We start from the raw sequence: 16,530 nt of genomic DNA on the forward strand, positions 1-16,530 counted from the left end.
AATGGACAACAAAATACAAAATGCAGAACTGTGTAAATCAGTGCACCATTGCTTGTCATTGTAGCTTATTGCCAATGCCATTTGTTGTCTTTCTATTTGGGCTATCAAATTTGCCTTTTTGCAAAGAATTGGATCCAGAATAAGAAAGAAATGCTTTGATTAAATTTATATTGAATTCATGACATTTTGCAAAATGTGGCTGAAAACTGAAATACTGTAAAAAACAGAAAAAGTAATAAAATACTGTAAATATTATAGAAAACACATGTAAACCAACATACAGCCAAATCTATTGGGATTATAGGACATAGCCACCTCCTCCATCCATGCTGGTTCAGAACAACACAGACCATGTTTGCAGACTGAACGCTAACTGAAGATTTGTGTGAAGGAGTGTTAAAACAGTGCTTCAGTGGATTCATACTGATCTTGGTAGCTTCTAAAAGTTAGGAACAGATGGATTGTGTTTGGTTACCATAGCTAAAACAATGGAGTTTGGTCTGCTTGAATGACATGCATGTTAACTGTTTTGAAAAATAGTGGGAAAAAATGTGTCAACCCAATGAAAAGGGGTTTACACATATGCAAGACCTGTCTTCTGCTCTGCTGGGATGGTGATAATGAAAATGTAGTGGAACCTAGTTTCTTTAACCAAGTCAAAGCAAACAAGAAAAATCTGTAACTGTTGTGCAAATGTAAATAGTGTTTTGAGAAATGCATCAAAGCAACTGAGAAAAACTGTAAATGTAAAAAATAGCTAAATACTTATTATTAAATATTGATTTATTTCTAATTAAGTTGCTAATGAAGTTTCAAATAAAGTTATTAGTCCAGTCATTATTGCTTTTATTACAATTACCATTAATAATAATGATATTAATAATAATAACAATAATTGTACATGATAGAATGATTTCTGAAGAATCATGTGACTGAAGGCAAAAGTAATGAAACAGAAAAATAAACTTTAAAATCACTGGAATAAATAATTTAATAAAATTATAATCTACTTTTGAGCAGTTATTTTATAATGCAATAACATTTCACAATTTTACTATTTATACTGTATTTTTGATTAAATAAATGAAGTCTTGGTGGGCAGGATAAACTTATTTTAAAACATTTAAAAATCCTACTGACCCCAAACTTTTGACAGGTAGTGTACTGTTGGAAATTTACATCATATCGTCACAGAAGATGATATTTTCTCTTCTGTAAGGAATTTTGGCATAAAATAATTGATAAATGATAAAAAAATATATTATATTATATATGCTCATGCAACTTAAGACATTGCAATAAGACATGCAATAACATTTCACAATGTTTCAATTTGTACAGTATTTTGATGGAAAAAAATGCAGCCTTGGTAAACAGGATAAGCTTATTTTAAAACATTTAAACTCCTAATGACCCCAAACTTCTGACCGGTAGTGTGCGTGTCTGTCATTTGCTTCCTTCTAAGCACACTATGGTCAAATCTGTGTTTCCTCAGAGCCTCTTAGTTTGCCACCTCAGCTGCCACCCAGGAATATCTTCAGTAATGACAGTAAGGAGAGTCACAATGACCCATCCAGAGGGACTGATAGGGGAACAGAACCTTCACGTCTTTCCATCTCAGACACCTATTTCCAACGCTTGCAGCAAATCGACATATCCAAGTATAAGAACATTTTTATTCAGTACATTTTATGGTCTTCATATTGATTTGCCTCTAGTGACATTTTTCCAAAAAAATATTAAATATCATTAATATTTTATACATTAATACTTTAGCATTTGGTGTCACTGCTTTAATGGTGTGTCCTAACATATACTACACCTAAAAATATGTAGTATTATAAAGCTAATTGTAATGTGAAGGGGACGCTGACAAAGGGGTGTGGATCCAAACGTATATTTATTTAGCAGAATGGTCAGGCAAGCAATGGTCAACACAGGGGCAAACAGATGTACACAGGAAATCCAGAGTCATAGTCAAACACACAGGCAATTGGTCAAAAGGCAGGCAGCAGACAACGTAAATAAACAAAACAACAAAGCAAAGGTCTAACACATAAAGATAAGGCAAGAGTGTTGTTCACAGTGACAGTATAACTCAGTAAGACTGAGTGTCTCAAAGTGAGTTGTATCTGTGTGTGTAATCAGTACTTGAGCAGCATTAGCTGTGTGAGTGTAATCAATAGAGATTTGGAGCAGGTGTATGTGTTGCATGTTAGGACTTATAGTTCATATTGAGACAGGATTGCAGTCCCTGTAAATGTGCATGTTCTCCAGCTATCTATAAAGGTTAGATGGTGATCGTGACACTAATATTAATTTTTTTACTTGCCATATCAACACTAAGCAAAAAAAAAAAGAAAAATTTCTAAAATCTTTTTATAATATTGTGTAATGATTATATATGATAAAAGCTAAAGTAAATTTCTCTTTCATTTAATTTGAAAAGTTATTTGAAAACATTAATTATTGTATTTTATTTAAAAATATGTATTTTAGTTTTTCTTGTATGTATATAGACACACAGAAAGCAATAATGGAGCAAATCACATATTTGTACTAAAAATCATGCATTAAGACATTTAACTGTTGCTTTAAATTGTATTGTTGAAGTTTTGAAATCAAAATGGTGCTGATTATTTAAAAATCTGTAATTTATGGCATTTGAAAATAAAATATTACCTAAACTAACCTTGTTTCAGCGTCAGAAGTCATGGCAACAAACAGTGAATGTAAAGGCCTGTTCACACCAAGCACAAGTACAACTGTAAATATATCGCTAAATATATTTGCGTTAGCAGAGGTGCTTTTATTTTTACACTCAAATCAACTAAAAATACTTCAATTTATGGAAATACCTACGTTTTCAGCATTCTTTCCAATGGTATAATCAATTGCTTTTTTTGTATCATCATTATCTTTTAATCATCTTTGAAAAGAGCTTCTTTACCGAGTTGTCTGTCTCTTTAAACTGCAGAATCTCTTTACATTTAAATGTTTCTGACAGGCTTTAAGTGTTTTATTGTTTATTACCTAAAAATATTCTGAAATTGATTCCAAATATATAATTTCTCTATTTATCATTATAGTTGTGTGTGCTGTTGCTTTACTTTCAGATTGATTTTTAGAACAGTCTTATCTTTCTAGTTATTGTGCTTGGTGTGAATGAGCTTTAATGCCTAAAGAAACATTCCAAACCACCCCCATAATATTGTTTTATTTGGTGTCCTGCTGTTTCTTTTTTTAACAGAAAGCTGCATTTTACATGCACATTTTTATACATTTTTATTTTTTGGAAAATGTTGTTAGAGGCACATTCTCCAGTTGAGATCTAGTAAACTAATATTTCCTTTGTTTGGCATTCAGTCTACCAGAAGACCATCAGAAATCTATTCAGGAGTATTTCCGAGCATCTGTCTGCCTAGATGCAGAACAGGTCCAGAATGGGAACCAGACTCTTCCTCACTTTAAAAAGCTCACACAGAATATCTGCAAAAACCTAAACAGGTCCGGTTAAAAAACCCGGATGCACTTATTCTGGATTTGATATTTCATCATCCATTGTGCATATATTATGGACAATAATTGACATTTTACTTTTCCTAGTGAAATAGCTCGAACACTTCCGAGTTTTGAGGCACTTCAGAAAGTTTTGGATCAACCACTGTCTCCTGGAGCTGGAAGACTAAGAACTCAGGTCAGGAAACAGAAATTGAATGTTCACTAAAATCTCTGTGTAAAGAATAAGGTATTTGTGGAACCTGAAGTATATGAGATAACACAATTTAAAATAAAACAAAGAAAATTTAATGTAATCTGTTAAATAAAAATCAACCAATCAAACAGTCAATCAATAAAAACAAATATTTGTGTCAGAATTACCCAGGCGTAAAAATGGAAAGCAGATCGTTTTCCAAGCACATGAATATTTGAGACACATTGCACAATTCACCACTAGGTTACAGATGTTTGAACCAAAAAATGTGTTGCAATACATATTTCCCCTTCAGACATGAAATGAGAAAAGGCATCGTCTGTTGTGGTGTTTCAAAGTAGAAAAAAATCAAGAAAATTCTAAAATCACACATCTGTTTATTTTATATCTTTTCTAGCTCTCTGCTGATGCAAATCCATCCGTGGCTTTCAGACTGGAGCAACTGACTAAGCTTATACAATCAATAGAAGACAAGGTATCACTAGTCATTGTTTATGGATCAAACTGCTATTGGAAAATTCATAGTAAATAAACCTTAATTTAATGCATTTTTTATAGACCAAGAATGCTGTTTTTGAATTTGTGGGATATGATGGAGGCCACAGAAATTCACTTATTCCTCCTGTGACGTTTGAAGTAAGGCATTTTATACTATACACATTTATTTTACTAGATGGGTACATATAAACAGAAAAAATAGCATTTTTCTGAATGTGTCTTTTTTGTTTCATTTATTTATTTATTTGTTTGTTTTTTTTTAAAGGGTAAGCCTTTATTTTAATGCTCTGTTTGTTAAATTTAAGTTTGCATCAACAAGTTTGCATCTACATGCCAACTATTTCCCATTAGATTATAAGTAGACTGTTAGGTTGGGGTAAGGGTTGAGGTTAGTTTAAGTTGACATGTACTTGCAAAGTTTCTTATAGTCAGTTCATTGTCTGTTGAAGGAGCAGTATCAACAGCAGTTAAGCAGACAGTCTACTAATACTCATATGGACCATCAAAATAAAGTGTTACTAAAAAAAGATGTCTGCTAAAATGTAATTCCATGTAACAATATATATATACCAACACATACTGTTGTTACACTGAAATTCAATTTAGCGGACATCTATTTTTAAAAAATACAGGAATATTTAAAATACATGTCAGGCATATTTAGAACAAGAAATCCTTTGATGACTAAATTAAAGACTCTATTTAATCACCACATTGTCCAGAAATGCTAATTCATTGCCATTATAAATCTGTGTGTTTACCATCAACATTTCCACACACTAGGTTTTAATATGGTGAAAATTAAAGCGTAAATCCCATGGCACTTTTCGTAAAAGATTAGAGATGTTACCTCAGTGTCCTGTCCAAATTCCCTCCTTAGGGCTTTACCCATCCCAATCATCTCCATCCACTGAATTGGCTCTATTACTGTCTCTCCACTCCACATATAGCTGGTGTGTGGCGATCGCACTGGCGCCATTGTCCTGTGGCTGCTGTTGTATCATCCAAGTGGATGCTGCACACTGGTGGTGGTGTGGAGAGACCCCATCAAGAATATAAAGCGCTTTAGGTGTATGGCCATACACAATAAATGTGCTATATAAATACACATAACATTACACCTTAAATAATGCTTGATTTACTCTTGAGAGAGAAAAGGGGTGGGACAAACATTGCATGCAAATCATTATGCTGACTGATGCAATTTTAGCTTATATTGCATTTATAATAAAGAATTTGTTGCCTGATAATTGTTTATTAATGAGTCATAAATTGTAACTTCCTGCTCCTCGTAATAATGTCGTAATAATGAAAGCACAAATGTTTCTGCTGCTGCTGCTGCTCTGCTCTACAAAACCACATGCAAATAAGAGAGACTCATGTTTGTCTGTATGCGAGATATGCAATGACGTTTGAATTGGTTACCTCTGTACACAGCCAACAAAGAGAACCTTTGTAACGGTTAAAAAGAAGGACAAACACGTCAGAAATTATGCACTTCAAGTTTTACTGATGTCATTTCACTGTCCTTTTCTGTGTTACCAGGTAAAAAGTGACTCCCTTGGTATTTCGAACAAAATGTACCTCAAAGTAGATGTGGAAGGTGGCAAGGTTTACTTCAAGAAGTCCAAAGACGGGCCTGAGGATAAATATTTTGTGCACAATAAAAGTATGCCAAACCACTTTATTACTGATATAATCATACTTATTTGAATTTTACAACTTCTATCAATATTGACATATCGGTTAGCCTTAATTGCTAAGTAAACCTGAAGTTCCAAATGGTAAGCAGTCTTCAGTTTGGAGGCTTGCAATTTTCTTTTTTGCTGAATTTGCATAAAAAACTGGTTTCACCAAACACTTTATTATGTACACCTTGCTAGTTCAGGGTTGAACACCTGTTTGACTTTAGAACTTCCTCAAAATGTCTTGCCGCAATGTACTGGCCACTACTGACATAATAGCATCACACGATTGCTGCAGATTTGTTAACTGAACATGCATGATCCGAATCTGTTTGTGGGTATGATTTTGGCAAGTAAGATTAACATCAATGTTGCTCCAGGAACATCATTCCAATTTGAAAATGTAATCTTAATCCCTAATCCTACCACTAAAGCTTATTTAATAAGTAGTTGGATGACAGGGATCTAGAGGCAGCCTAACTGTGAGCCTAAACTTAACATAACCTGTAAATGTATTCCTTAAATCTAAGTGTCTGAATGGAATGTTGTTCCAGGATCGACACAGGTGTTGATTCGGGAACATGTCTTACTTGGTGACATCAAGCTATTTCTCAATACACCAAATCCAAAAATTCCTGTATTGGTCTAAGATACGGTGTCTGTGGAGTTCATTTAAGTGAAGTGAAGTCACTGTCAAGTTCAAGAAACCAGTTAGAGATTATTTTTTTAGCTTTGTGAAATTGTCATGGTGGAAATAGCATCACAAGGTGTGAACACTGTGGTGTGGTCATAAGGGGATGCACATGGTCAGCAAAAATAGTCAGGTAGATTATGAAGTTTAATGCTCAGCTAATACTAATGAGCCCAAATTGTGCTAGGAGAATGTCCATCTCATCCGTAGACTACTAGCCTGTTAGCATTTATTAGATTAGATTAGTTTAGATTCAACTTTATTGTCATTACACATTTAAAAGTACAAGGCAACGAAATGCTGTTTAGGTCTAACCAGCAGTGCAACAGCAGCAAGTGCAGGTATAAGGTATACAGGTATAAGTTATAGCCATGTTTCTGTGAAAAACATGACATTACAGTTCCATAATCTTTTACTGTGGTTGAGTCAAATCTCATCCATTTTGTTCACCAGTGACCGTACATTGGCGAGAAAGATGCCGGGTAAAGAGAGACGGTGTGGTGTTAGCTTTAGCTTAGTTCTTAGCCCGCCGTGCTTCCCCCGTCTTTGTTTACGGTCTCGACGCCGCCTTCAAACACTTCTGCCCGGCCATACAGGGTGCTCAGCCTCAGGTGTTCTGGTGATCTCAGGGATGAGTGGAAGATTGCTAAAGAGCAGATAGGTCCATCCTGGTTGTTTATGCCAAATTCTGACACAATCATCCTATTGTTGCAGCATGGCAACCAATCTGATCATTTTCAGCAGACATTTTAACCCACAGAACTGCCACTCACCATTGTTTCTCAATCCTGGTCTCAAACCCCACTGCTCTGTGTTTTGCATGTCTCTTTTATCTTTCATACCTATTCAGATAACCAGCTTTTTAGAAGAGTTCCATCCATGAACTGTGTTCCAATTGACAGGTCCCTACATAGTATGTATTGCTTCCCACTTCCATCTCCTTTGTTGATCACTACTTGAGCATGATGAAATGTTTATTACATTTCAGAATGTTCACTCATGGATTTGTATAACAGAACTGCCTGCAACAACTCCTTACTAAAATGGCATTATGTGTGATATAATATACCTCTGTACATACAATTTAAAATCACATATTCACACATTGCTGTCGCCTCACAGCAAGAAGGTCGCTGGTTAGAGCCCCGGTTGGGTTAGTTGGCGTTTCTGTGTGGAGTTTGCATGTTCTCCCTGCGTTTACGTGGGTTTCCTCCGGGTGATCTGGTTTCCCCCACAGTCCAAAGACATGCGGTACAGGTGAATTGGGTAGGCTAAATTGTCCGTAGTGTATATGGATGTGTCCCAGAGATGGGTTGCAGCTGGAAGGGCATCTACTGCGTAAAACATGTGCTGGATAAGTTGGCTGTTCATTCCGCTGTGGTGACCCCAGATTAATAAAGGGTTTAAGCCGAAAAGAAAATAAATGAATGAATGAAATGTATATCCTTCCTTCAAACTGAGATTATAGTGAAAAATCCCATAGATTCCACATTACAGGGCACATGTGGTCATATTAGAACAAAAGTGTCTAAAGTGAAATGAGAAATACAATGTGCAGTGTGTGGTGGGGTGCAAGGACCAGTATTGAGAAACTGGCCCTACCAGAGTGTCTTCTAAATCTTCAGTGTTCATCTTACTGGCTCTGTTGCCACCAACCACGACATCTTTCTGTCAAGGCTGGACGATTGCAAAGAGGCTAACTTTATTATTATTTAAGGTTGTTTTTGTTTCATATTTTTAGACAGGACAGTAGAAATATGTTGGAGGTAGAGAAAGGAAAAGGATCGGCAAAGGACCTATAGACAGGAATTGAACTCTGGTCACCCTAAGCACCTCAGTACTATACTCAGTAGCCTACTGTCGGCACACTTAACCAGTAGACTTCAAACAGCTGGTTTTCATTAACTTTTCCATCAACCTTTTTCCCTTACCAGCACTTTCTATTTCAGATGAAAATAAAATAAAAAGCTTTCTATGTGTTTCTTTTGTCCTCATTTTGATAAAGTGTTTGTGAAATGAATACATTCACATATCACATTTTTTTGCAATGCAATTATGCATTTGCAATAATGGACAGCTAAGCAGGTGAACCTAATAAAGTGGCCAGTTGGTGTATTTTTAAGTAAGTCGGAATCTAGTGTTCTAGAGAATTTATAGTCATGTAAACAATGTGTGAAACCCATTAAATAATTTAATAACTGGAACATGCAAAATTCTTATTTGCAGTCTTACAGTTGGTGAAGTCACAGAAGATGCACAACAGACTTGTATTGGTGGTAGAGACAGAGAAAGGAAAAACTCAGAGCAAAGACTTTGTCTTTGATGACACAAAGGTAAAAACCTTACAGCTAATGTTTTTTTATGTTACATTCACTCACTCATTCACTCACTCACTCCCTTTTTTTTTTGACTTGTCCCTGCTTTATCAGGGATCGCAGACAGGAATTAAAGACTGTAACAATGAAATGCTTTCAGATGGCATTTTTTTTAGGCAGAAACATAAATGAACGAAAATAATATACTGTTTCCATGTTTTTTTTTTTGCATATTTCAATGTATCACTGTGTAAAAGTGTGTCTTTAAAACACATATTTAGAAGAGAGAAGGCTTTTGCCAGCTTCTTCAGCAGATGAAGAATAAGCACTCAGGAAAACCTGAGCCGGATATGATCACCATCTTTGTTGGCACTTGGAACATGGGTGAGATGTCTTAAGTCATATAACATTTAACCTTTTAAAGTGCTTAACCCTTTATAGGAATTATTGAAATAGTTATCTAAAAAACTCTGGAGTATAACTGGGGTTATTACAACTTTTATGACCTACTTGTTGGAGCTGAAACATAAAATCTTGTGATAAAATTGCAGTCACACTGATCATCTAACTAGCCTAGTAAAAAAGTACATTTAAGCAATGAAAATGTGCTCATAAATGCACATAATATATCTTTAAAGAACCCACTTAAATGTGAACTGAATGTACGTCTTATATTTACAATTGCATGTTATTGGCTTTAGAATTAATAAAATCTACAGTAGTTTAATTTGCATTAATTGTAACTAGTTTTTCTGACCCATGTTCACATGTAATGGCATAATAACACCTATTGCATATGACATGTGGCTGTTTGCTAAAAGAGAAACTATAGATTAAAGAAAACCTTTTCTGTCCATCCAGGAAATGCTAATCCACCACAAAACATCACTTCTTGGTTCCAGTCAAAGGGTCAGGGGAAAACTCACGATGACACAGCCAATCAAATCCCACATGACATCTACGTAATCGGGACACAGGAGGACCCACTGGGAGAGAAAGAGTGGATTGAGACAATTAGAGGAGCCCTTAGAGATATAACCAACATTAGCTTCAAACAAGTAAGTGACAAAAAAAAAAAAAAAAAAACTAGAAAGGATGTGGGTGCTTTGTAATATGCATATTATGTTGGATCGTTATTGCTATGACTACAGATGCTATGATAATGTATATACAACCCCAAATCAGACAAAAAGTACAGTATGGAAAAAACAAATAAAAAAGAAGTGATTTCTACATTTTCTTTGACTTGTATTTCATTGCAGACATTACAACAGCACATTATTTAATGTATTCCTCATGATTTTTGTTTTTAAATAAACATGTATTACAGTTTTAGTTTTAGTTACATTTCAAAAAGGTTGTACCAGTAAAGCATTTATCACTTTGTGATGTTACCATTTCTTTTCACAACACTTAAATGATATTTAGGGACTCAAGACACCAAGTGATGAAATGTTTTAGGTGTAATTTTGTCCCATTCTTTCTGCAAACGAGTGTTATGGTGGGCAACAGTACAGGGTCTTCGTTGTTGCATTTTAGAGAATACATTCTCTATTAGAGACAGGTCAGGACTGCAGACAAGCCAATCTGTAGCTGCATCTCCTTCCTCCACAGCCAGGACTTTGTTATGTGTGCAGTATATGGTTTTGCATTGTCTTGTTAAAATATGATTGGACATTGCTGGAAAACAACTGTAGCTTACTGTGCTCCTAAAATCTTACATTTGCCAAGGGTACTGGCACAACCCCATATCATGACAAACCCTGGCTTTTGGACTTGTTGCTGGTAACAGTCTTGATGATCCTTTTGTTCTTTGGAGCACACGGCACCCATTTCTTCTTTTCATCTGCCCACAATACATAGTTTTCTCTGTGTGATGGTCCATCCGAGATGCCTCTGAGCCCAGAGAAGTTGATGACTCATCTGGACACTGTTAACATAGGGCTTACAGTTATCTGTTAACTGGCATTTGTGGGTGTAACTCAAGCGGCAACCTCCCGCTCTCCCTCAGGAAGCCAATACGGAAGTAACTAAAACTGCAATTCATCAAAAATCCGCTAGTCCTGGCCGTTCCAGGCTCCATTTTAGAGCAAGTTTCAATTTAGCCCACTGTTAAAATTGCCAACTTTACAGCAGAAAAAAAGGTGTTTACAGCCAGGTACAAAAAAAGATTTTTGGTAATACAGCTAATATTACCCTTCATGACAACTGTGAGGGGGGTGATTTTTTTTATAACTCATCCGTTTCCTTTATATTAAGTTATATTAGGTTTGCATAATTAAGGGAGTGGCCACTTGATTGACAGCTAGGTCAGCTGACTCCGGCAGATTAGCCACTGATGTCGGCATATTTATCGTATTTCTGTGTTGTTTCATGTGACTTTACACAGTCAACTGCCTTTTGGACTTGTTTCCTATAGTTATCAGATGGCATGGCATGCTGTGTGTTCTTAATTGTGCTCACAAACTATTCACGTGGCCTCCGTTTCCCATGTGAGTAAAGTTACGTACTTGTATACCATCTCTATACATGTATTTTTTTTTTATTTAAGATCATTTATCGTTTATGTAATGCTGCAATGCACTCCAGAATCTGATAGATTAATTAGCTGTAGGCTCTAGAACAGTCATCTGAAGCGTTGTCATACAGTGTTATGCTGGATTTCATCAATAGTCTTGCATTTACCAACACAGACTATATCTGAAGTGTTTGGAAGTAATCCGCGTTTTTCTCCTGTTGAAAAACATCAGAAGAACAATACTTAGTGGCTCAATGTATTACTACGGTGTTTTTAAAAGTCTAAACACTTTTTTGATATAGTGTACAGCCAAGCACATGTGGTCAGAACACAAACGAGTCACAGGTAATAAAGTATTAAGCGTTCTCCCAAATTAAAGTGTGTCTGATCCAGGCCCAAGCAAAATGCCAGCAGATGTCTTTAGCTCCGTTCACTCTCCGCCTCTTTGCCCTTGTTTGGTATCCCGCCGTGGGTGCTATGACGCGCGAACAAAATGTCGATGGTTGGCCGTGCCTACTTGTGGCTTCTTCTGCGCTCATCAGAAACCTATGGGTGACGTCACGGATACTACGTCCATATATTTTACAGTCTATGGTGTAACTACATATTTGGTACTTCACAAAGTTTGCCAAAGTAGTCCTGAGCCCATGTGGTGATATCGCTCCTAGATGAATGAGGATTCTTGATGCAGTGCTGCCTGAGGGATCGGAGAACACGGTTGTTCAGTTTAGGTTTGCGCCGTTGTTCTTTACACACTGAAATTCCTCCTGATTCCTTGAATCTTTTAATTATGTTATGCACTGTTGAAGGCGAAATATTCAAATGTCTTCCTATGTTTCTTTAAGGAACATTATTTTTAAACTTTTCAATAATTTTCTCATGCATTTGTTTGCAAACTGGTAATAATCGGCTCCTAAAGGACTTTGCTCCTAAAGGACTAGACCTTTCTTGGATGCTACATTTTGTATCAAATCATAATTACAATTACCTGTTAACATCACCTGTTTAAAGTTACTCATTACTTAACCCATTTACTTGATTACTAGCCCTAAATTGCTCCTGCCCTGACTTTTTTTGGAATGTGTTACAGGTCTGAATGACAGAAAAGAATGTATATTATTTAAAATATCCTGATTAAAAAGTGTCGTTTGTGTGTTTGTTTTCACAGATTGCAACTCAGACACTGTGGAGCATCAGAATTGTGGTTCTAGCAAAGCCGGAACACGAGAACCGCTTCTCTCACATCTTCTCTGATAGTGTTAAAACTGGAATAGCTAACGCTCTAGGTTAGTTTATAGATTTTGTTGTCCTCTAAACAATTCCTACACAGAAAAATGATATAAAAAGAAGTCATGACAACAAAGTTTTTATATAACTTTAAAAAGTCTGTGTGAAATCAAAATGTACAATGTTTATTTTGCTAGCTCACATTTGCTATGTTTACATGGACATCAGTAATCTAATTAATTGCCTTAATATAAATAAAATAATAATATGATTAAGATGTTTACATAAGTAGCTTTTAGAATGTTCCTTTCACGTTCCCATTTTGCATGTTAAAAACAGTTCTATTAATGTCATTATTTCACCATTCAATGCTAGTTTCCTCTGGCGGTTCACACAACAGTTTGTGTTTGTCATGGCACCATATGTGATTTGGCCATTTTGTTATTAATTTCAGTTCAGCTGCAGTTAATTTCTCACAATATGCGTGCAAACAGAAGATGTCAAATACATATTCTCAAAAGAAAGCCCAGCCCCCTACTCAATATTTCACATACTAAGATGCCGAAAATAAAGTCTCAGCAACTACCGCTTCACACAGGCTTAAGTTGATCAGTTTTCAACAAAATAATTTTATGTTAAACTTAGTGATTTACTCAGTTGTGTAGAAAAGTTTAACTAGAAAATGTAAGGCCGCAAAAATTGTTTTAGAGTGCAGTTAGTTTTTAGAAACTGGTATTCTTTCAGTTCAGTACTAAATCTTCATTGAATAACTTTTACTTAGTCTTCAGATACTAGTGTTTATGAAGGAGTTTGTATGTAATTCTTATTTATTACACGCTAATACTTACATTTACATTTAGTCATTTAGCAGACGCTAGAGGAGGCGTTCAGCATTACACACAAGAAGTGCTTATTATACAAAGGAACTGTCAATGCTTAAAGAATTAGGATCTAGAGGAAGGTTTTTATATGGAGAGAAGAGTATGGTAACACTTTATTTTGATGGTCCATTTAAATATTAGTAGACTGTCTGATTAATTTGTTGATACTTCTCCTTCAACAGACATGTAACTGACTATATGAAACTTTGCAAGTACGTCAATTTACACATCCTAACCCCAACCTAACAGTCTACTTATAATCTAATGAGCATCAGTTGGCATGTAGATGCAGCGTACCTTAGGGCTTACTCACACTATGCTCTCAGAACCAGACCGTTTGAGAAGTGTGAGTGCGCTGAATCGGGCTCAGACACCGTTCACTTGGCCAGCCCTGGCCCAGTTGGAAGAGGTGAGCGCGGTTCACTTGGGCTTTGGCACGATACGTTTGTAGTGTGAGTGCAAAACACGCCAAAGCCCAAAACTGAAAGCAAGACGTGACTTTAAGGGACTGTTTCATATGGAGTTATTAATCAATCTTACTGTTTAGTGACTGCCGTAGTTTATAAAAGATGCAAACCACTCATTGCACGACAGCTGCGCACCTTCAGCAGACCTCCTCATTCCTGCAGCACGAGGGCTTTATGATTGTTTATAAGCACCAAAAGTGGCAGATCTTTTCGACAAAATATCTGACTGCATGTGTCATTGCATCCCTAAGGACTGTTTGGCAAAATATTTGACTGCATGTCACTGCATATCAAACGACTGTTACGATATAACTAGAGAAATCTCCACTGCGCTGCTGAGTGAGAGCGCTTCTCACTGAACAGCGCAGCATTGATGATGTAAGCGTGCCCAGGAGGTGGGACAAGCGTGACCAAGAGTTTTTCAGGTGATTTGTCAAGCCCACTCACCTGTGTGAAGCACACTTCATAATTGTATAGCGTATTTAAATTTAGAATATATATTTTTCTTCATTAAATTTTTTTTTGGAAAAATATGTCAGGTGCAAATATGCAAGTGTGGGTTAAAGTGTCAGAGAAATGGAAGAATGTGTTTTTTACAAGTGGTTTATCAAGCCCACTCACCTGTGTGAGGTACACTAAGTTTGGGGTTGTCGTGTGGTGAGGTGTGGGAGAGAAGAGGGGGTCCAGGTTTAGTTTACAGAGGTTCAGGCGATTGTGGAAGAAATGGGTTGTCAGTTGTTGTTTGAATGACACTGGTGAATTAGTCTGTGTAGGAATTAAAAGATCTTTTCACCAACAGGGAACACTGAATGAAAAGGTTTTGGAAAATGACTTATAGCCTCTCTAAGATGGTATTATAGGCAGCACTCACTTCAGGAGCAGATGGGGGTAAGAGGGTGCATTGCCAGTGGCTGTCTTGTAAGCAAGCAATGATTTGAACTCCATACAAGACTCTATCAGTAACCAATGCAGAGAGATAAAGAGAGGTGTTACATGGGCTTTCTTGAAGACCAGAAGAGCTGCAGCATTCTGCTTCATCTGTAGAGGTTTAAGGGTGCAAGATGTGAGTCTAGCTACAAGGTAATAGTCCAGCTTTGAAATGGCAAGAGTTGTGCAGCATGATCTGTTATAATGGATTAGATTTTTCTGACTTTGAAAAGTGCAAACCTGCATGATTGAGCTGTGTTAGCAATGTGCTCTTTAAAGGACAGCTGATCATCCAGTTCCTTACTGAATTTCATGGGTTAATAGTAGATTACAGCAGTTGGACTGAGAAATTGTGTTGAGTGTGTGGAGTTGCAGGGAAGATGAAGAAGTTCTTTTTTTGCCAGATTAAATTGTAGGTGACAGTCTTTTATCCAAACAAGTTCCTCCAGGCAGTGCAAGATCTTTGCCGTTACCCTTGATTCATTGGGATAAAATAAAAGATAGAGCTCTGTGTCATTGGCATAACATTTATAAAAGAAACCATATGATTGGATGATGGTTCCTAGTGATGTGGTGTAAATAGAAAATGGTCTCCTCTCAAAGCTGCTCTGAATGATCTGCCAGTGAGGTAAGACTGGGTTGACTGTATCAAAAGCAGTTTGGATAATTATTTCTCCATTATGAGGAAGAAGGAAGAGAGTGAATTTTTTTTCCAGATAATGTTGTTTGATGGAGATTCGTGATAAACATAGTGGGAAACAGACTGCTAATTTAAGTGTTTTTTTTGTGTAAGAAGGAGGCCAATTCATCAGCTAATAAGGAGGTGGTGAAGACAGCGAAGGGTATAAAATGTCCTGAATAGTTTGCGGGGGTCTGAAGAGCTGTCAGTTTTGTTGAGGCAGTATAAAGTATTGGCTTGACTTGCTATCTCTACACTGTAAAAAATGCAGGGTTCCACACAATTCATTCATGTTGTCCCAACACAAATTAAGTTAACTTAACACTTTTAACAACTTTATGTGGACTGAACATAAAAAAATTAAGTTGTCCCAATGAAATTTCAAAAATTGTGTTGTTACTGCTTATTTTCAATAAGTAGTTTGAACGAGGAAAATTTTTTTTATTTATTTTTTTGAGTGTAAAAACATTAGACAGCCAGGGGTTAGAGGGTGAAGAGAACATTGACCGGGTGGAGAGAAGATATAAGAAGTGCAATGTTTTGTGTAGATAAGGTCAAGTTGATTCAACCCAGGCTCATTGTGGAAACGTAGCCCCGCGGACGTTTCTGGAGAGCGCGAAATACGTCCCGGGAGGTACGTATTCGAGCAGTTTTTGTTTTCGCGAATGCACGAGACGCCACTGTGCGCGATTTTTCGCGTCTTGAACGCCTCGCGGGAGCGCGTGCCATTCGCGTCCATACTGTTCTCGCATGAAAAGCCACCAGAGGCCGCTGTAGAGCGATCGTCCGTCCGACTGACTGGCTGAACGACTGACAGATCGACCGGGCGGCCAGCCAATCGGCCGACCCAGCCGCCCTCCTCCTCCTCCTCCTTTCCTAAACCCAAGCGACGATTTGCAAAAGCCGTCCAGAAAAAAAAAAGCAAAA

General features: G+C 36.7%; 2 protein-coding genes across 3 annotated transcripts in view; both read left to right on the top strand.

Annotated features, from left to right (window-relative positions):
- Window positions 1–16,530, top strand: part of LOC141386287 (uncharacterized) — an 816,166-nt gene that overhangs the window by 489,672 nt on the left and 309,964 nt on the right. The window lies entirely within an intron of this gene.
- inpp5d (inositol polyphosphate-5-phosphatase D) overlaps window positions 1–16,530 on the top strand; it is a 51,540-nt gene that overhangs the window by 12,438 nt on the left and 22,572 nt on the right. For both annotated transcript variants that reach the window (XM_021474094.3, XM_068219213.2), the window contains 10 exons: window positions 1,496–1,661; window positions 3,367–3,507; window positions 3,607–3,697; window positions 4,113–4,190; window positions 4,274–4,351; window positions 5,759–5,882; window positions 8,816–8,922; window positions 9,186–9,288; window positions 9,766–9,962; window positions 12,591–12,708. In XM_021474094.3, the coding sequence (XP_021329769.1) occupies window positions 1,496–1,661; window positions 3,367–3,507; window positions 3,607–3,697; window positions 4,113–4,190; window positions 4,274–4,351; window positions 5,759–5,882; window positions 8,816–8,922; window positions 9,186–9,288; window positions 9,766–9,962; window positions 12,591–12,708 (1,203 nt within the window). The remainder of the gene's footprint in view (window positions 1–1,495; window positions 1,662–3,366; window positions 3,508–3,606; window positions 3,698–4,112; window positions 4,191–4,273; window positions 4,352–5,758; window positions 5,883–8,815; window positions 8,923–9,185; window positions 9,289–9,765; window positions 9,963–12,590; window positions 12,709–16,530) is intronic.

This window comes from Danio rerio, chromosome 6 (assembly GCF_049306965.1).
Source record: "Danio rerio strain Tuebingen ecotype United States chromosome 6, GRCz12tu, whole genome shotgun sequence".
NCBI classification, from domain to species: Eukaryota; Metazoa; Chordata; class Actinopteri; order Cypriniformes; family Danionidae; genus Danio; species Danio rerio.